Genomic DNA, 22,815 nt, shown 5'->3' on the forward strand with positions numbered 1-22,815 from the left:
GAGATTTGTGTATCCATTTCTTCTACATCCTTGACTGGACCAAATGCTAGAATCCCAAATCATCTTCATAATTGTTGCAACCCATAGCACAATTCTTTACATTAAAATTTTACTACATGAGAAAATAATAATTATCTTTATTATCATTATACCTGTAATCCCTCCCACATAGCTTAATGCATAAGAGAAAAAAATAGCTGAAATAACTAGACTTATTCCACTGTAATGTAATTTATTTACATAGTCTAACTTGCCTTATGCTGTCTTTCCTCCCTTCTGGTAGAAGGTAACAGCCACAACTTTTTAAGTGTTTCTTTATAAAAGGCTACCTTTAAAAAGAAAAAAAAATACATATTTTAAAATTTAGCATATTTCAGACAAAAACATGAAAGTTTTTCTATATATTATGAAATTGAATATATCTTTGAAAATATTTTAATTGCCTCCAGATGCAATTTGAGCATGTGGGTCACCTTCACGACTTCTCCAGAAATAAATTATTTGCAAATAAAATCCCTTTAAATTTTTTTTTAAAGAGGTTCTCTGTTGTGAATACTTTGAAAATCCATGATGAGATTTATATTTTGTTCCACTGCTGGGATTGTTGCTTAAGAGGCTTTCTATGAACTTCAGAAGTTCAATGCTATAAGTTCAACCACTTTATACCAGCTCTGGAATCTACACATATAGGCAGAGAATGTTGAAGATGAATCTGTTTTGTCCAGCTTCTTTTTTCTCCTAGAGAAGTCTCTATTGTATTTGAAAAACAAGCAAGAGGATAATACTGTCAGTTAAACACGTAGACTAGATTTTACATAAGATTATCACTTTAAAGCAAAACTGCTAGTTTTTTAATCAAAAATTTGTGAGAATTAGCACTTTGGAAAAAAATACAATAATACTAATCTTTTCACATGAACCATAAATAATTTGAATGTTTACAAATATTTCCTACTCCATTCATGCAAAAGATATAGGCTCATCTTCACACAAAAGCACCAGAAGCACTCTCAACTGAGCACTAGTAGTCACATTTCACTTATGATAGATTTTTATTTGATTGTGTAAATTGGGAATTTGGTCAATTGAAAACTTACTTTCTATATCAGATGAAAGAAATTCAATCTTAAAGTAATAGGAGTCAAATTACTACTAAGAATATGTGTATGTGCAGAAAAATAAAATTTCTAGCATGAATATTTCAACCTTTCACACTTTCAATAATAAAGACTGATCAGATGAACTAGGAAATTTTTATTTATTTACAGTTGCTTTCATCCTTTAAATTTTTTTATCATAGAAAATTTCAAACATAGGAGAGAGCATCTTGTGATGAGCCCTTAAGTTTCATCATGCAGCTTGAATACATGCTACTGATTTGCTAATCTTGTTCTATGTATTCTTTCATACAGACATTTTTTTTTCTTTTTGGCTGGTGTATTTTAAAGCATAATCAGACATTTCATTTTAATCTGAAAGTGCTTCATTATGCATCTCTAATCAATGAAACATATTTTAATAGTGTCATGCCTTTATTATAATAACATTTTATACTTAGTTCATACTTAAATTTCTCTGTTGATCTTAAAACTAGCTTTTCAGGGTTGGTTTATTGGAATCAGGATTAAACAAGGCCTATGTGTTACATTTGATCATGTCTCTTAAGTTTCTTCCTTTTCTTTTGATTTTTAGAGAAATTGGGTGGTTTAGCATATAGAATTCCACATTCTTTAATTGGTAGCTCCTATTCTGGATTTTTTGAACTGGTTCCTTTATCCCTGTGTTTTCTATGAAAAGATAATTGGATCTGGGGGCTGTTTTAGATTTGGGTTTTATTTGAGGGTGAGAAATACTAGTTTATAAGTGGTATTATGTGATTCCTAGGGACTCACAAGAAGAGGTACATAATGGCTGTCTGTCTCACTTCCTGATCCTAAGACTGTTTGGTGTTCATGTTTAGACGTTCTATTCTGATTTATCTATTTTAAAATTATCTTGGGTTTTAATATCTGATGATGATCCTTGCTCAGATCCATTATTTTATACAAAGGTTGTAAAATGACAATTTTCTAATTCTAGGATTCCTTCTGCCTTTTTAAGCTGATGATAAAAAAGATTTTTCTCTCTTCTGACATCTACTTTTTCATTTCCTTTGTATGTTTTTAGGGAAAATGGCATACAATTCTCATTGCTATAAGTTGGTTCCCTGATAACCTCCAGTGATCACTAATAATATAGTTCATTTAGGATCAATAAGAATGCATTGATTTTTTAATATATTGATAGGTTTTTAAAAATCAATATATCACTTCTCCATCTCCTGTGATTCTTCTTCATGACTAGCCTGACAATGGTCATTTGTTTACTCTGGGAAATATTAATCTATGACTTTCTTAAAGTCAAGGTTTATGTCGTGTTCTCTGGTTATTCACATCAGAATGATTTATGTTGAGTAGATAGGTAATAAATATTTGTGGTACAGATTTGAATGGACACAAATCTGTGTAGAATATTTAGACTGTAGGAGGCCATGGGAGACTGCTTAATCTCAGATCCATTATTTTAAACAAGGGTTGTAAAATGATAATTTTCTAATTCTAGCATTAATTAATTTAATCTAAGCTCTGGTGTCAGGTAAGTAAACATCTGAGCCATGCAGAATAGATAAAACATAGATAGGTCTCTGAATATCTAAAAGAACTTTAGGGACAAAGACTCCAGAACCCTTAGGACATTATTCCAGGGGGCATTTAAAAAAATCTTACCCATACTTTATATCACTGTATTTATTTTATTAGTCCCCTTTCTCTTCTAGTAGTCTAGTGGAAGTGGAAAAACATATTTCTTACATATTTCTTTTTTTTTCTTATTTTTGTATGCCAAGGAATATTTTGCTTTTCCTTTTATTACTTCAAAATGGACTTGTGTTCCAAGTGTTATTTTTGGTTGCTAAAGTTGATTATTATGGTTTCCCATTATTGTGTTTACTTTAATTTCTCTTAACTGATTAGACAGTTCTGTATCAGTTTTCTGTTGCTGCTGTAACAAAGTACCACAAACTTGGGGGCTGAAAACATTACAAATACCTTACCTTGTGGTTGCGGGTCAGAAGTCCAACATGGGTCTCAGTGAGCTAAATTCCAGGTGTGGACAGAGCTGCATTCCCTTTTGGAGGCTCTGAGGAATTTTGCCTTTTTCAACTTCCACAAAGTGCCTGCTTTCCTCTTTTACTTGAGAGTCAACAACATGAATTAAAGCTCCTCTCATAACATGTCACATCATCCTGACCGCTTCTCTTCTACCATCAGTGGTTCTTGTGATTGTCTTGAGCCCACATGGCAAATTCAGGATACTCTCCCTATTTTAAGGCTGGTTGATTGGCAACCTTAATTCTATCTGCAACTTTAATTCTTTTTTGTCACATAACCTCATGCATTCACAAGTTATGGGCATTAGGATGTGGGTCATCTTTGAGAGGCTGTTATCCTGTCTGCCACAAGTTGTATGTTTGAAATTTGTGTTTCTATTCGATTGCCTTTATGGACCAGATTATTCTAGCATCCTTCTTGAATCTGTTCATTTGAAACAGGTCTATTTTATACTGATGTGATGTGGGCAGGTTAGTAAATTCATGATCATAAAGTGATAAATTGAAATCCCTTAGTTCAAGGTGGTGTATGAGAGCAAAGGATTTTTATGTCTTTATGGAAAGAAATCACCACTTACAGCTCCTTCTCTTCCTTTTGAAATGGAATAGTAGCATTTTTTTTCAGTTGCACTGAAATGTATCAAAATTACTTTGATTATCAAACGAATACTAAGCCTCATTGCCTGACACATCTCATATGTTGAATGGTTTATTATTATGTTTCATTTTGCTATGGAAATGTTCAAGAAATATTCTGAAATGTTCAAGTTAATATTTAGTGCTTTGTATACTAATATTTCAAACAATCATTTATACATGTATTTTAATATCTATCAAGTATAGACAGATTTTTCAAGTCACTTATAGGTCTGACATGCAAAATAAAAAAATGAAATAATCCCTTTTTCTGTTTTGGAAGTTCATATTCATATAAAATTTCTATAAAAATTGACTGAAAATTTTAGAGGACTAATTGCAGCAGTAGAAAAAAAACTAGTATTGCCCTAGGTTGCTGGGACTAAATATCAATGGCCAAGAGAGTCCTGCAGTGATTGAAAAAGCAGGATTCCCATTTAATATGTCCTCTAGGTTCCCACATTCTTCTTTTCTGACTCTCATCCTGAATGTTCTCACTTCTGGTTTACATTTTTAAGTTTTCACTTCTTTTATCTTCAGCTGCCAATAATTTTGCAAATATCCAATAAAATAAAAAGTGAGGACTCTAATATTGAACGTTAAGACTCATACTTTATGATGTTCAATTGACCTCTGAGATCTGAGTCACATGGGAAAGACGTTATAGACCACCAGTTGTGAGTGGAAGTTGAAGAGTTTTATTTTGCTATTCTTATTGTAGGAAAGACTTCAAATAAAAAGAAAAATATCGTAACTTTACCACTAGCACAAATTCTGAAGGTTTGTCTTCCAGCCAAGTGTTAGGAATCCAACAGAATTAATAAGGGTAAGGGTTTTAATTTTCATGTACTTCCTCTGCTAACCCACATGCTCATTTCCCTGAGAGCACAATTTCACACACTCAGTACAGGCCTCTCAGCTGCACTCCCCAGGTAACATTGTGCCTTTAACTCCTCAGAGTGATTCTGGGGTTAGGGAAGAGGGGACAAAATGCTAGTGCCCTGTAGACCCTCTGAACTGGAAAGAGACCTGGGCCAGAATGCTAGAACAGTGTTCTGGGAAAGCTCAGCCTCTGCCTGAGAGATGTAGAGAAAGATATATAGTACTTTGGAGTTAGACCTGAGTTAAAAATTGAACATCACTAGTTATTGTGCAGTAGTTTTGAGTAAGTCATTTAACTTCTTGAGTTTCATTTCTGTCATATATAAAATAGAGGATAATCTTTTAGAAGCGTTGTAAAGACTATGGATGAATCAGATAAAGCAGCTAGAATAGATTCTAGCTCAGAGTATTCATGCTTTATAAATTTTGTCAGTTGCTGCTATAATAAACTGAGGTAGTTAATATAAACTTTTCTGAGCTTTGTCTCAATTGCCAATGATGATTATGCTAAATCTCCACTGAAGTTCTAATCAGTTCTAAGATTTTAGTGCCCAGGTTGAAAAACCTTGGTCTGAGTGGTGCCCTTTGGTTTGATTTCATTATGTATTATGGGGTGGGGAGTTGGTGCCAGTAAAATCATAGCAGTAAATTATTTTATTAGAACTGTTGGTTTCTGAAAAGAAGTAGTCATACTCATCTTTCTATCATACCCCAGGCATGCTTTTTTGATAGGGACAACTCTCAAAACAAGATTAAGAGACAAGCAAAAATCTCTCTTCTGTAGTCATCATCTTTTTTTTTTTTTTTTTTTTTGCTGGTTGGGGGGCGGTACCAGGGATTGAACTCAGGGGCACTCAACCACTGAGCCACATCCCCAGCCCTATTTTGTATTTTATTTAGGGAAAGGGTCTCACTGAGGTGCTTAGCGCCTTGATTTTGCTGAGGCTGGCTTTCAACTCGTGACCCTCCTGTCCTAGCCTCCCAAAGCTGCTGGGATTATAGGCATGTGCTACTATGCCCAGCCAGTCATTATCTTTTAATCATTAGGTGGAGATCCTTGTATTAAAGCTGCCATTTGCTTTTGGTGAATAGAATTGTCCATTGCTTCTTGGAATTTCATAGCTGTGGCCTCCAAAGAAGAATATGATGACTCCCCCAATCTCAATCTCTAGATTTTATTTTTCTTTTTTTTCCAATATATTTTTTAGTTGTAGTTGAACACAATACCTTTATTTTATTTATTTATTTTTGTGTGGTGCTGAGGATCAAACCCAGCGCTTCACACGTGCTAGGTAAGTGCTCTACCACTGAGCCACAACTCTAGCCCTAGATTTTACTTTTCTAATCTTATTCTAATAAAGCAATTTTTTAGTAAGAACATAGCAAGAATTTTGACCTGCCCTCCATGGATCAAAATAAGAGGATGACACAGTTTCATTTTCTAGACGATGATAAATTTATCTCAGCAAGTTCAGATCAAAGATTAATAGTTTCTTAATCTGAGATTTATCACTTTCTTTTATTTCGCAAGGGAAGCTTTTCAAACAGTTTTGAATAAAGTTTACTTACGGTTATTGATCCAGATATGAATAAATATAAATTATGTGCTTATAAATTTTAATGCAATTGATAGTCTTGTATATTAGTAATACTCTTTTCAAGTTTTACGCTTAATTTTGGTTTGTATAGAAAGCTGAAACAAAAGCACATTTTTTTCCTTCTATGACCACAACTCAGAACTTTGGCTATCTTTTTCTATCTTTGTCACAAAAATGTTTAAGCATGCTCTATTCATTTACAGAAGTGGGATGAAGTATAAATAATGGAGATTGCTACTGCTTATTATGCTGAAGGATAAATATCACAAGAAAGATGGCTGTGGATTTACTGGAAGAAAATTGCTAGAAGTAGAGGTTGAAGATAAATAACTGAAGGAACTATATAGAGAATTAAATATATTTTAAAAATAATTGGAGAAAAGGAGAAACCAATAGGAGGAAATGATATAGTTCCAGCTATTGAAACCAGCTGAGCACCCTCTTCTCTGGCAGAATCCTTGGAAAATTAGCAAGGCTGAGGCAGGAGGATTGCAAGTTCAAAGCCAGCCTCTGCAACTTTTAGCGAGACCCTGTCTCAAAATAAAATATAAAAAGGACTGAGGATGTGGCTTGGTGGTTAAGCATCCCTGGATTCAATCCCTAGTACAAACAAACAAACAAACAAACAAAAAAGGAGTTATAAAATAAGAGAGCAAGGCAGCTGCCAACTGGGAAATAAGAAGCCATCCCCAAATGTGGATGAGATAGTTACTGTGCAGGTGGCGGTATTTGTTCCTTCTTACCCATAAAGAAACTGAAGCTCCAAATGTTAAAACTTCCTAAGGTTATCTAGCTAGTAAATAGTAGTTCCAGGGGCTAGAGTTGTAGCTCAGTGGAAGAGCTCTTGCTTAAAATATGTGAGGCACTGGGTTAGATTCTCATCACCACATATAAATAAATAAACGTCTATCAACAACTAAAAAATAAAAATAAAAAAATAAATCATTCTGGGATTTAAACCCAGGAATCTGACTTGAGAACTTGAACTCTGAACTACTATATTCAAATTGAGGGAATTTTATCTGATGTTTTGCTTCTACAATATCCTATAAAAAGTTTTTTTTTAAAAGGTCATATATCATGGCTACCTAATTCACAAAGGTTTAAATGAATTAAAATATGTTCTATACTTACTGGGCCCCCAACACTTGTTCACCTCTTCCATCACCATCTCTATGGATTATGTGGGGCCCATCTGTCAAGTGCTACCTCATCTGCTCTGCATAAGGCCAGCTTTCACCAGAGCAGAAAACATTGGTGTCCCTTTCCATAAATATCCTAGAGACTGAGCATTTTCTTTAGCGTGAATGTTAATGAATTGCTGTTTGCTTTTATTTTCATATTTTTGCTTTTTTTTTTTCTGCTTTTGAGAGGAGTCTCACTGTGCTGCCCAGGCTGGCCTCAAACCCCCAGCTTTAGTGGCCCTGCCTCAGCCTTCCAAATAGCTGGAAAAAAAAAAAAAAAAAAAAAACCAGGCACATGTTACAGCATCCAGTTCTAGCATCACTCAAAAACTGCTATTTGCTTTTTTGTCATTTCTGCCCCAACACTTACCCAAATAGAAAACTCCCAAGAGCTAATGACCTTACATTGCTTTTGACCTTCAATGTTGTCTTGAATTTAGAAACACAATAAATAAATGAATGAGTGAGAAAGAGGAAAGTTTGAGACTTAGGAAGTCTAAAACAGCTGTGGGTACCATTTAAGATGGATTCTTCTTTTGTTTGAAACTATCTTCAAAATGTCACCTAATTCTTTGTTATTTCCCTGGAAATGGACTTATCATTTGGGAAGAATTTGGCTTTAAATCTTCAAATGAAATCCAAACTTTTCATTAAAAAAATTAGGAATCAGAGAATCATTTGATTTCCTTCCAAGGCACAAAGTTAAGCAGAACTGAAGTAAACTTCAAAAGGGCTTTTTAAAGGTATTGGCCTAGTGGGTACCAATTTTTTAAATAAATGTATGCCATCACTTAAATAATTCACCATGAGTTTCTAGCAGAAAGGCTTATGTTAATAATAGGTAACGATTTCACTATACTTTAGTATCTTAACATCTTTTCAAAGTTCTGTTTTTTTCTACTGGATTCAACTACAAGGATTTTCATGGTTTGCCTGTACTCACCAAATGATAAACTATCTCCAATCTATCCTTTCTTGGAAATAAAATAAAACAAATTCATAATATCTCAATATAAAGCACATTCTTTTTTTACAAATGTATTACACAATACACTGAGACCAACATCTAACTTTATTTAAAGTTCACTTTCGGTCATATTTAAAAGTATCCCCTAAATTGGCTAATGGTTCCAAAAGGATATATTATCCAAGATTCACTTCGAGAATCTGCCTATAGAGAAGGAGTCTTAATTGGACAGATAACCCTCTAATTTTTCCTTTTATTGGCAGTTATCTAGAAAACAGATATATAGTGTTTATATTTTAGATTTTCATTCAGTTTTAGGGATACATTTCAAAACCAAGGAACATAGTCATATCGGCTTTCCTAATGGTTCATTTTATTGTTTCTCTTTATATGTTTCACTTTTCTAAGATTCTCGGTGCTCTTTGGCACATGTTAGTCATACCAAGTGCCATCCATGAAGGTCAATGTTCAGTTAGATTCTGTTTTGTATTGTTCCCTGTGAAGTAGATACTCTTATGATCCTCTTCATCCTCATGAAGACAGTGAAAACAGTTGACAGTGTGTATAATTTCATCTTGTCACATCTCACCAACTGAATGTAGGCTTCTTGGGGCCAGAGTTGAGTCTCATTCTTCCCATATACCCTCAATCGGGGTCAATATGTCTATAGCTGTGGTAGCTGCACCCTGACTTTTCTGGAGAAAGGTTTCTTATCAACAAAATAAAAAGTCTCTAGTGATCTGTAGCGGAAATCTACAACTGGGTTGTAGGGGAAAATCATTCAACTGGGTTTAGGAGTTGACTCTACCCTCTTGGTTAAGTAGCTATCATGGTTTATCTGTCACAGTCATGCTTTCCACTGTTATAACATAATTGTCAACTATGCTTCCCATTCTCTCAACCACATCCCAGTTTACTTGGAAAATGACATGCTCAATCTACATCATTCTTAGCATGATCACTAGATCTTTCACAATTGGGTCCCAAAGTGATAGCCTAGCCTTTTCTTTTGCCACTGGGAACACTGTGTCAAGAAAAGAGGAGGAAAAATTCAAGGGAATTTGGCCACAAGTTCATCTCTCCTGAGTTCCATTCACCAGGTGGGCACATAGTAGCTGAGTGAACATATATTGGGTGGAGGGTATCATCAGCCTGTTAGCTGATGATTTAATATTTTTGAGCACCTACAATGTTCTGTGCTAAGGAGTTTATGGGAATGGTCATTATATCCTTTAGCCACCCTGTGAAGTAGATACTATTATGATCCTCATCATCCTAAGGAAGACAGTGATTCCCCAGGAGGTTGAGAAATCTACAAGCAGCAGGTTGAATCCTGTGCCTTTGGCCACGGTGCCCTGGTGCTTTCCCCATGGCATGTCAGTGTTCTGGTATTGCTGAACTCATCTTGTGGGGTAATTCCTACCGCTCTATCTGCACATGGTAATGCTGCCTAGAGCATTTAAAAAGAAAGAAAAAAACCTTGCTGATTTGAAGGCTTTGACTTTAGAGACCATCTGAGATCTAATGTGACCTAGGCTTATTACTTGAAAGAAAAATATACAAATGAAGTCCGGAGTTTTCAGTAGTCCTTCCTGGAGAGAAAATATTAACAAAGTGCTGAGTTCATTGGAAAATGTGTGTGTGTGTGCATGTATGGGCTCTACTTCAAAAGCAAGCCATTGCCAAATCTTAAACCATTTAATGGACAACACCCCACACAAAATTTCTCTGTGGGGTGCAAATATAAAATCCAGACAAAGAAAATAACTACAGACAACAAAGCCAACAATTTTAATGTCTACCAGGTCTGCTAAACTAGAAAAGGATGTGTACTGTCTGTTGGAGCAAGTGGGTAAGATAAATTGTTTGTTAAATATTTTTGATGTCAGTGAGAATTTGTCAAGAGTGTGAAAGTGAAGCAGGGTTAATTTGGGACAGTGGCTGAATGAGATGGTCCCAACTCTGTGCCAGGATGACAGGAAATGAGATTACCTGAAATAGCAAACTTGTGACCAGTGTGTAGAGTCTGGGAGTCAAAGGGTCAGGTCAGTGCTGGTTTCATGAGCAGGTGACCAATGCCCTCAGAGGACCCGTGTTCAAGGTTTAATGTAGTGCTGTTGCAATCTTGAATTTTTTAATCCTTCTATCTTTCCATGTTGTCTTGGGAGGTCCTATGGGACAATGGCACATGTGCTAAGGACATGGAGTCTGGTCTCTTGTGCCAGCTCCTCCCATAGTTTGGTTCTCAACTCTCTTGTCCCCCAGACTCTGGTGCCCTTGTTGTCTGGCTAGACTTCTACTTACCACTCTGCTTGGCAATTTGGACTAGCCTCTACCTCAAACAGGGGACTCAAGAGGGGTCAGAATGTACACACCCAGGGGTGACACCTGGCTGGACAGGATGGCAGCAGTTCTTGCACACACTGGCAGTGTCACTGTGCATTCAGTAGGGGATCTGGAGGGAGCACACAGTATGTCTCAGTACAGATTTTGCAATCGCTTGAGGCTTTTAGGTCAGGGTAGCAGACCCGTGGGAAGGGAAGGTACAGATGGGGGATAAAGCATTTGGATCTTGGGACTGCCAATGGTGGAAGATGGTCTTAGTCCATTTTCTGTTGCTGTAAAAGACTGGGTAATTTATCAAGAAAAGTGATTGATTTTTGTCCCATTGTTCTGAAGGGTGGGCAGTTCAAGACTGAGTGGCTGCATCTGGTAAAGGCCTCATGCTGCATCATAATATGGTGGATGGTACCAGATGGGGGTGCCTATGTGGGGATGGTGAAGAGGTGCATGCAAAAGAGAACATGTGTGTACGAGAGAGTGAGGCAAGGCGGCAGGCTTACCCGAAAACCACCCGCTCTCCAAATAACTAATCCTGTCTCATGTGAGAACTCCCATAAGACTGAACCAATCCATCGTGAGGCTAATGTCCCCATGATATGATCACTTCCTGTTAAGCTACATCTTTCAGCACTTCTACACTGCGGAATTAAGCCTCAATGAAAGTTTTGCTGGGGACAAATCATAAATCCTACATAATGCCATGCTGTTGGGGGTTGGAGTAAGATGGGGTATGGAGAGGTAGAATGAAGGTCTGTACTCACCTCCACAAATTAACTAGCAAAAAAACACTATGACGAGTCAAGACAGACAGTGGAAGAAAGGAAATATTTCATATTTTTGTGTCTTTAATAGTATTCTTTTTCTCTGCATTTATTCTTTTTTTGTGGTACAGGGCATTGAACCCAGGGTGGCACTCTATCAGTGAGCCACATATTCAGCCTCTTTATTTTTTATTTTGAGACAGGGTTTTGCTAAATTTCCCAGGCTGGCTTTGAACTTGTGATTCTTCTGCCTCAACCTCCCAAACTGCTGGGATTCCAAGTATGTGCTGCCAAGCCCAGTTTTTAATAGGGGTATCATCTTTTAATTTTGTATGGGACCAACAAATAATATAGCTGGACCTGAATGAAGTGTGTGTTTTCAATAGCACCGCCTCTCAAACACTCACCAAATGAAAGAAATTTCCAACAATGTCTCCTTCAAAGGAATGTATCTTTGCAGTGACCTTCTGTATGGAGAAAGAGTATGTGCATCTTCTCTTCCAGACAACCTTGATAGGTTGAGGGTGGTGAAGGAGTATAGCAGAGCTTTGGTAGCACACTGAAAGGAGAAGTCCTGTGTTTTAGTCAGCTTTTTTTTTAATTAATGTCTGTGATCAAAAGATCTGAGAAGAAAACATAAAGGACTCATGGATTCAGAGATCTCTGTCCATAGATGGCCATAGCTCAGTCCATAGCTCTGGGCCCAAGGTGAGGCAGAACATCATGGTGGAAGGGTGAGGCACAGAAAAGCAGCTCAGGACATGGCACCAGGAAGCAAAGCATCAAGGACAAAATCAAAACTCCCAGTGACTTACCTCCCCTAGTCAAACCCTACCTGCCTACAGTTATCCAATTAATACTTACCGGTGGGTTAATTCACAAGTTAAGATAAAGGCTCTTATGACCCAACCATTTCACCTCTGAAAATTCTTCCATTGCCTAATCCAAGAGCTTTGGGGTACAGCATATAACTAAACCATAACTAAATTCTTTCTCCCCAAATAGCCTGCCTTCCTGCTGCCCTCTACACCCTCTCTTCCACTCACTGACTCCACAACATGGAGAGGCAGAGCTGCTCAGTGCTGTCATCAACCCTGAACAACTTCACTTATAACACATACAATAAGCTCTAAGTTTCCTTTAGAACAGGTCTGAGAGCATTCTGGAATCCCATCAGGGACAGTGTTCCTGCTCATTTTTGTGCTTGCTGTGTAACGTGGCTGGATAAACTTGTCCCATCCCAGGGGCCCGAACACTGCATTTTAAAGGCTAAAAGAAGTCGGAATTCTCTTTGAGCCAGGGGGCATAACAGTATGTACTGTGTCAAACTGGGTGTGGGCTCATTATTCAGCAGATTTTGTACTGTTCAATGGAAATAATTACCAAATACTGTAGGATTTGCTTTAAAAATTTCCTTTCCAATTATTTTTTTCAGGCAAAGAAGGGAAAGATTTGTTATTCTACACTAAAACACAACTGTTTATAAGAAAACTGTAACAATAACAAAAGTTCTATAAGTAGTCTTATCACAGACTAACTATCCAGTTAAGATTTGAGCTTTCAAAATCTTATGATACATTATTAGCAGACATAGCTTGAGGTCTTACAAAGCCTCAAGCTTCCTTCATTTTGATTCTAAGCCTCTGGTAATAAAGGGAGAGAAGGATAGATTCATTCTTTCTTTCAGAACATATTCATTGAGCAATTGTGAATTTTCCAGGCTTAAAGGTACACACATGAGTAAAGCTCCAGTGGGGAATGTGTGTGGCCCAGGTCCAGGTGATCTTCAGCCACAAACTTTTTCCACAGGGGATTAGAAATACTTTAAAAGATTGAGGACTATGTGAGTTTGTGATGATTATAATTCTACAGACATTCTTTTTTTTATGTACAACTAAGGATAATGTGTGCTATTGAACTAATTTATTTATTAAAAAATACTAAAGTTTTATTCATAAATTTAGTAAACATAGTAGAGTTAGTGCAGCAATGATATTATGCCATTCTGTATTCTACTTGAACATCTGGCAACCCTGAGACTTCACAAAGCTACAATTTAGCAGATGTCCAAGCAGACAATGGGATTTCCACAGTTTTCTAAAGAAGTACTCCATTCGTGGTTGGTTGGTTGGTTTTTCCAAAAGGGACCCCTGCCTTCCTAAAAAGGAATCAGTGATGTTTTTTTGGATTGAGACTATCAATTGCTGCTGTTCTAGTCTTTGCATATGTAATTTACTTTAGGGTCACATAATTATTATCGATGTATTTTGTGGTAGGTTTAGTTGTGCTACTGTTGATTCTGCCTGTGGAATGATGCATCTGTCCTATCAACACTATTGGAAGCTGTCATATTCCAGTAACTGGGCTTCAGGATGATTGTGGACTACAGTTTAAATATGAATCATTTGCACCCCATTGCTGAAACCAATTTGCTGTCATGATGTCAATTTGTTATTATTGCTCAGTTCTCTGTCACCAGAATATAAGAATGGGTGGGGTGGGTGGGGAACAAGGTTGGTCACCATCCTGAAATTTAGAAATACCCAGTAAGTGACCTTTCAAGAAATGAATAGATACAAGTAGTATTTTACATTTTTTTTAACTTTTCAATTCCCCACAGTACTGCCCACCTCTCCTAAACACTTTCTTAGGGAAGATTCCCTCACCCTCTTTCCCTCATGGAGCAGCAAGCCAGGGCATGTGTCTGCAGCTAGACAGGCAACTGAGGCAGAACTGTAGAGCCAAGGGCCCTGCTGGAGCTTTCTCTGCTTGTCTGCTCCATGGCCACAGTTTGGTCCCTTTTCTCAGACCCAGCAAGTAGGCAACAAGTTCTCAGCTCAGTACAGAAGATGTCTGCTAAGTATTAAGAGATAGAATCCTCAAAATTAAATCATACACACACAGTTTGGATTACAGCTAAATATGGCATGTGATCACACAGATACAAACAAGAAGTGGTAATATTACTGTTATGGAGATTTTCACAAGCATGATCTGTTTCAAGTTTTATAAGTGATTTTAATTCTTACTATGGGATTTATGGCGAGCTACACTGATTTCTAATTAAAAGTTAACCTTGTTACATCAATTTCTAAAATAGCTTTAACTAAATTATATCACTATTTTATATAAACTAAGAATTAATAAATCCACTAATAAATGATACTTTTCATATCCCTTAGGGCTTTTATTTTGTACTTACTGAAAAGGCATCCTTTAGATTATCAATGTATAAATTTCATCTTATCTATTACTCTTTTTTGTCAAATTTCTTTTATTTTAGAAAAGTTTTATATTTATAGAAAATCTATAAAGATAATGCAGAGAATTTGGTACTTTATACCCATTTCATCTATCATTAACACATTAGTGTGGTACATTTATCACAATAAATGATCTAATGATACATTATTAGCAGACATATGTATTCTATTTGATTTCCTTAGTTCTTGCTTAAGGTCTTTTTTTTTTCCTGTCTGGAATACCATCTAGGCTACCACATTATATTTAATAGTTGTGTCTCAAACTTTTCTTGTTTTTGATGACCTTGAAAGTTTTGAGGGATCCTCGTTAGGCATTTAGTGATGTTCTTCAATTTAGTTTTATCTGAAGTTTTTCTAGTGATTAGAGTGTGGTTTGAATTATGGGAAGAAGATATCTATTACTTTAAAAAATACATTAAAAGTACAATAAAGGAAAGGAAAGGTTGAGAGTTCAACTCCTCTCTGTTTGATACAGTCACCAATCTCCTTGCCTTTCCATACAGTATCATTTTCTGTGCCAGCAAGAATACTGGTGATGTAGTCTTTTAGAAATAGTTCTCTGGGGTTTCCTCCAGATCACTGACCCTCTTTGCCAGTTTTGAAGCTGTCACTTTCTTGACCTTAAAGATGTCATGCAACAGCAGCAGAATTACAGCTCCCAGCCAACTGCACCCTCCACCCCATGAGAGACCATCAATTTTAAAATGCATTGGAGAAGTGTTCACAGCTGTGGGAAAAGTATGTCTTAGACCCAATGAAATATAGAATTCTGAATTTTTCATATGCAATTCCTCATAAAATGACTTTATATTCAATATTGCCAAATTACCATTTGGGTTTTAGACCTAACCGTGTTGCTTTTTATGTCTCTGAATCTAATTCAAAGCAGTAAGCTCACACCTGCCAGTTTAGTATGAAATTAAATTTTCATTAGGACTCCATTTCTTCCCAGTTTTCAAAATTCCAGGGAACAAGTATGGCCCAAATGGTAGTCTGTCTGACTTTCACATGCAGTTGAAGAAACCCAGGGTAGGCTCCTTTTGGAACCCTCTCTCTTGTACTAAGCCTCAGGTGCGGGCCTTCCACCATCTGATCAGGTGCCTGCTGGCCAGAATCCCAGCATGGATGCCACAGATTCCCACAGAAGGCCCTTACAAACAGACTACTGGCTCAGTGCCCAATGTTCTCCTTATTGGTCTTCTGTGAGGCAGCTCAGGATGCCCATTCTGTGTGCACCACAGCAGTAGCTTCCAACATTCCTGCCAGCCAAGGAGATCAGGGTTGCAGGCAATTCTAGCCTTTTCTACTGGGACCCACATAGAGCTGTCTCTTCCCCTCTAGGGACTCAGCAGGAGTGTTCTTTTTCAACCTCTAAATCACAATAGGAATAATCACACTTTTTATCATCAAAAATAAAAATAATACTCCCTAAAAGTGTTTACAGTCCTTAAGAGGCTGAGGGCCAAGGTAGAATATATTTTGCTCTTGAAACTTTTCTCTGGGTCTTGAAGGTCATCTGACCTTGATTGTATTTAAAGAGACCTAGATCTTTAAAGCAGGAGAGTCTCAGCAGAGGGAATCTCTTCCCTCCCCTGCCAGGGTAAAACCTACAGTCTCAGCAGATCTGATCTGTTATAAGACATTGTAAGCCAGACTGTCTTTAGTTCACCTGGAAAGTGCCTCTTTAAACCTTATGATTTCAGGGACTAAGGAAAGGAATTGGGAAGGGCACTAGGTGAAAAGATTATTCCCAATTATTGTTTTGTGCCCTGTGTCTATTTATTGGAGAACTTACATTTTTCTTATGTAATTAAGTAGAATATATTATGTATAAGCACTACTGTATTAAAGTAAATTTACTCACACGAAGCTGCAAATTGCTAATCCTCTGATTTGAGATCCTCTCTGAGAGAAAAGGAAAATCTGTTTTATGATTGAAGAAGATAGACACATTCTGTACAGAGCAGAACCACCTCAAAGTGGAAAATGGATTCAGTCGGTATTTGATTTCCTTAAACAGAAAACTGTCTTATCCTCTCCCATAGGACATTTTCAATATTAAACAAACTAAACAAATGTGTAGACTCATAGCAACAATATATATATATATATTGTGGCCTTATCAGAAATTTTGCCAAAACCTAGTATGTCTTCATTTAGAGAAGGCACATGTTAAAAATGTCAATTTACAAAAATTTGTGTACACTACAGTTATTTTAAATTTTCATTCCTACTAGTTAAGCCTGTGCAATGTTGCAAGCTAGTTAATTGTGCTTAAAAATTTTTAGAAGTCTTGAAATACTAGAAAAACAAATACAGAAGCCAAAGATTGTGTTATGATCTAAGACATATGATTACATGAGCAACTTCAAAATAATTGTTATGTTCACAGTCACTTTGCATAAAGCATAGGCTGTTACTGCCAATTACAAATTGGAACAGATGTCAGGACCTGCGTGCATGTGTAGGCTCAGTGCTCATTAAATACTTCCAACATATGTGTATTGAGGGACTCTTTGTGCTTCATCAGAAATATAGACACAAAAAGATAAAACAACTAAACAACATTTCCATTTCTGTTCTGCACAATTTTTTGTAGATCCTGCATGTAATGTATTTCTTTCCTGTCAGACTAGTGAAAATGCTGCACAAAACTAATTCAACTTTTTATTTAATTTTCATTACATGTGCATTCTACCAATGTGTTCTCTCTCTCTCTCTCTCTCTCTCTCTCTCTCTCTCTCTCTCTCTCTCTTTCTCCCTCTCTCTCTCTCACTTATGGATGAGAAGAAATAGAAAAGAAATTACAAACTGCCCTATCTTTCCCTTCCTTTCTCTTAATAATTTTCAGCATAAGTGGTTGTCTAACACAGAGAAGTAAAAGGAGTGAAAAGGAATATGACAGGCTACATCTATCATCTGTGTTTCTTCAAACACCATTGCCTCCTTTCTCCACTTAAAGCAAATTTGGACCCAAATGGATAGTGTGGCATGTCAGAGCTCTCCGTGAGCTCCTCCATACTCCTTGGCTAGAGAAGTGACATGCTTGTCCCATTCATTCTACTTCAAGTCTTACTGAATTCTGCACACTGTGGATCTTTGGGAATACTATGCTAGTGAAGCACCTGGAATTCTGTGTGTAAATGGAGAGGCAAAACTTCACAGACACATGTGCCTGTCTCCTGTGCTCACATGCATGCTCAATGGTCTCATCAGACTTTCAAAAGACAAGTTCATAGATGAAAGTATTGAGAATATCCAGATGGTGATGATGGGGTATTAAGCAAAGCATGGGCCCCTATGAGGATGGGTCCCATGACTGTGTTCGTATCTGTGAAGCTCATTTTGCCTCAGTGACTTCCCTTACACCATTATCATGAGGAGTAATTCAGTTATGGATGTAAAGTTCTCAACAGCCTCCATCACATAGAAAGCACTTGGTACATGGCAATTTCTTAATACCTGAGCCCCAATAAGCAAGAATTCCAAAAACATGGGACTCTGGAATAGAATGAACACTCCTTCATCTGTCTGGTATTCATGAGACAACTATATGATACACAAACACAATCCTAAGGTGAGTTAGAGAGGTTGCCTGGGTTGCTTTCTACACTAATGGTTATTGTGGCAGGTTATAGCAAATGGTGCTCTGGGGGTGTCTAGGAAAAGACAAAGGCACAAGTCATTAAAAGCAGTTGAGTTACCAGGTGCTCTGTCTGAAAATGAAGTCAGCTCTGGACAAATTTGAGCAAGAAGGCCTCTGATCCAAACTCTTAGAGGGGAAATATTTAAATCCAGAATGAAAACAAAATTAAGATCTGAGATTTGCTTAAGCAAGAGGGGGTGAACCCTGGTTGACCACAGCATCCAAATGAAATTTGGTGTAGAAAGAATTTTAAGGTCTGGAGTTCCTGAAGAGATGTTGTAGATAATATTCATCAACCAGTTAATCCAATAGAGTTGCTGATAAAGTGGATTTTGTGTGCCTTAGATACATTTGGTTTATTCATGTTTCACCAACCTTGGAAGCATCAGTTTAAAAAAAAAGAATATTTGATAAATTATTAGTCCCTTTTGAGTTAGCATATACTGATTGCTTTAACATAATTTTGTTAAAACCTAAATATTTTTAAAAGCTTCTTTATTAACATATTTCAATGATACTTTTTTTTTTCATGTGGAAATTATACCAACCTGTAAATTGTGACTTTGTTTAAAGAATGTTTATTAGAAATGACTGGTTAGGCCGGGCACAGTGACACATCCCAGTGATGCGGGAGGCTGAGCAGGAGGATCATGAGTTCAAAGCTAGCCTCAGCAATTTAGCTGCTACCACAGCTTCTCCTGGGGGGTGAATGAGTCATCACAGTGCTTTTTCACAAGGGGGATATAAGAAGGAACCACAGCCTGGGCACAGCTCTGCACAAAACAAAACACCTTCTCCTTGGATGGAGAGTCAAGATCATCAAAAAAGATGTCTCTAATAAAATACAAAATAGAGCTGGGATATGGGTCCATGGTTCAATGCCCCTGAGTTCCATCCCTGTTCCCCCTGCCAAAAAAAAAAAAAAAAAAAGAACTGGTTAGATATGAAAATAATATGAAAAGTTATGCAGACAGTAAAAAAAATAGGGATTATAAATATTCAAGTTCCCATGAAAGCAAGGAATTTCAGACCATACAATAGGTGAGACCCACATGTCATATGCAATTATTACTTTCCTTCTTCTTTTAGAGCATCAGGCTACCCCTCTGTGAAGCATGGGCTGACAGAATGAACACGATCTGACTTGTTAAAGATCTCCTTATAGAGAGAAGGCAATATGGCCATTGATTGGCATAATATCTATCTCTATCATTTTTTTTAAAGACCTCTCTCCTGCTCCTGCCCATTTGGCTTTGAAAAATCTGGATTTAATTTTCATCTTAAAAACTCAATGGGCTTATTGGGAAGTATTAACATTCTGAATTCCAAGGTCCTCTCATTCACTGGTGCTGCGGTTATGGAGGGTCATGAACTCCCAGGAATGCTGAGTCAGGGCGTGGGTGTGCTACTCCAATGCCGCTGCTTAAAGGATTTGACTGATAAATTATGTTCTTGCTTCCAGATGCAGAGCCCAAGTATCTGATAGTTGTACGACCTGCTCCCCCTCCAAGCCAAAAGAAGTCATGCTCAGGTATAGTCATTTTTATTGGTTTGCTTTTATTAACTTTAAACCACAACTTTTCATTTTTTCTTTTTTCTTTTCCCTATAGGGAAGCCAAATGCCTTGGAGATGTCTTAGGAATGTATGGAGTAGGTAGATGAAATCCCTTGATCCACAGGTGACCCTGTTGGAGAAGTTGCTTAGCTCAGTGGCAGAAGCTGCTTGGTATCTTGTACCAGTATCACTTACAAGCAGCAGGGAGTTAGAGATACTTAACCTTTTTACACCTGTGTTCTGCTGTGTGATAGGATTGTAGAGAGCATAAAATGAGATAGTTACAGGTCCTGTACTGCTCATCAGAGGCTAGCTCCTATTAACCTTATTCTGTCTGGGACATGAGCACCTTTGCCCACCATGATGCCTTTCAGCTTTCAAGGGCAAAGTTTTATGTCTAACCTTTATTCAAGGAACTGTTTACATTTCAAAAGGATAACTCATTTGTACATGTGTTGAACGGACTTGAAGTTGGGTTTCAGTTACTCTTTCTCTCTCCCTTCTAAACCTCTTCTTTGTATTCAAACCGAAGAACAACTCCTTTCATAAAGCTATAGCAACAGCAGTACCCAACTGTTACAGTCTCTGGCTGGGCACAAATCACGAGTCTCCACACAGCTTGTAGATTCAAACAGCAATTCTTTATTCCCAAACTCACACCGGCCGTCTACAAACACGTTCTGGGGAAATCCACGTTCTCTGCTCAAATCCACACTCTGCCCAAATCCTCTTCTCCTGGGCTTCTGAGTATATTTTGGGAGACAGAAGCCCATGCGGAGTGGATTTGGGTAGAGAGTGGATTTGGGAGAGAGTGGATTTGGGCAGAGAACGTGGATTCCCCCAGAGCATGTTTGTAGACGGCCGGTGTGAGTTCGGGAATAAAGAATTGCTGTTTGAATCTACAAGCTGTGTGGAGACTCGTGATTTGTGCCCAGCCAGAGACTGCGGCACCCAACATTCTTTTTTTTTAAAACTTTATTTATTTTTATGTGGTGCTGAGGATCGAACCCAGGGCCTTGCATGTGTGATCTACCGCTGAGCCAGAATCCCAGCCCCAGCACCCAACTTTCTAAGTGTGGGAGGATTGGAATCAGGAAAGTAGGTGACATATGAATAAATACACAGACACTTACTGCATGACAAAAGAGAGATTAGAAATGTACAATGTCTAACTTAACTACTAAGACTTCTCAGATCAAATAAGAGAAGAATTGCTGGAAGAAAAGGTGGTAGAAGCGGTAATATACTTTTTCCATCTGATACAGCATCTTCCTATCTCCATAGAGTTCGTCAAAGTTTTGCTTTGTTTTTCTTATGTGAGCTGTTATCCAAATAATAATTATTATAATTTTTTTATGGAACACTGGATACCACCCAGAAAAAAGATCTTTCTTGTTGTTGTTGTTTGCTTGCTATATTTTTTACAGGGATAAAACAGAAGAAAGCATTCAGCTATTTAATTATACTGAACACTGGGGCTCTTTGCAACTCTGCAACCCAGGGATGATTGCCAGAAATCAATTACCACAATCCCCTCCTCTCCTTTACCTTGATTTCCCTTTCTTTTAAGAGCAGCCTTGAATGATCAAGTATTTTGAGAAATACAAAATATTATCCTGGCCTCTTTTATTATCTCAAAGCCAAAGGGGAATCTCGGTCATTTCTTCTGACTTGTTGCTGAGAGTTTTGCGGGCAGTTTTTCACACACTTTAAAATAATTGTTCTCCCAATATTTCAAAATGCTGAATGAGAAAATAAAAACTCATGACTATGTTTCCTTGGAATATGTTTTCATATGAGTATTTATTGAACTGATACAAATATCATACTATAAATAAAAAATATATAGAAAGGAAAGTGATCACATCTTAATAGCACTTTATAACTTCATTTCATTTTGAGGTTTCTATGACACTGACCTTAGATATTATTTTTCACTTCATTATGACTAACTCAGGAAATTGTTTCATCTTGCTCAGGATGTGATACTCCACCTTTCCTTTTAGGCAGTGGATATAGTTTTTGTTTTTGTAATCTGCATTTGGGAGTGATGTAATGACTAAAAGATAAACTTTTTCTCATTTTATATTTGCATCTACCACATAAATTTGAATTATTTAATCATTTTTGCATTAAGATCTAACCTTAGTTAAGTAACTATGTGATGGGTCATACAAGCCTTAGGTTACCTTGGGGAAAGAAAACTCTATATTCATTCCATCTCTACATGGTATTTTCTTTATACATGGTGAGCTAAACCAGTGTGTAGTAAAAAGAAAACTAGATAATGATCAAGGAGACCTAAATTTGAGTTTTGACCCCACTTTTCATGTGACTTTGGATACCCTTGATCCTTTCCTGGCCTTTACTTTTTATCTCTAATACAAAAATATTATATTACATTAGTAAAAATCAACCTAGAAGTGGAATAAATAATATCAGAATCATCTATAGGCTTTTTTAACCTGTATATGACTCACTCTCAATCAAGGTTTTCATCTGCCCTCCTTGGAGGTCATACATGGACCATTTGAATCACTATCATATGAGGTATGATTATAGGTGGACCTGAAAAAATAGGTGGACCTAGAAAGGTAAATGCATGTCTGCAACCAAGGAAATGATAACTATCCTTATACATTATTTTAAACATCTTTAAAAAACAGAGTATCCTAGTTGAGAAAGTTCTGGTGTTCTGTTGCATAGTAGGGGGATGTTTTCAGTCAGCTTTTTCACATTGTGACAAAAAGACCTGACGAGAACAATTTTAAAAGAGGAAAAGTTTATTTGGGGCTTACAGTTGCAGAGGTCTCAGTCCATAGATGACCAACT

General features: G+C 37.1%; 1 protein-coding gene across 12 annotated transcripts in view; it reads left to right on the forward strand.

Moving 5' to 3' along the window:
* The window catches only part of Abi3bp (ABI family member 3 binding protein), a 238,438-nt gene that overhangs the window by 55,430 nt on the left and 160,193 nt on the right, over positions 1-22,815 (forward strand). For all 12 annotated transcript variants that reach the window (XM_076866958.2, XM_076866959.2, XM_076866960.2 and 9 more), the window contains exon 3: positions 19,891-19,959. In XM_076866958.2, coding sequence (XP_076723073.2) covers positions 19,891-19,959 — 69 coding nt within the window. The remainder of the gene's footprint in view (positions 1-19,890; positions 19,960-22,815) is intronic.

This window comes from Callospermophilus lateralis, chromosome 10, assembly GCF_048772815.1.
Source record: "Callospermophilus lateralis isolate mCalLat2 chromosome 10, mCalLat2.hap1, whole genome shotgun sequence".
Lineage (NCBI taxonomy): Eukaryota > Metazoa > Chordata > Mammalia > Rodentia > Sciuridae > Callospermophilus > Callospermophilus lateralis.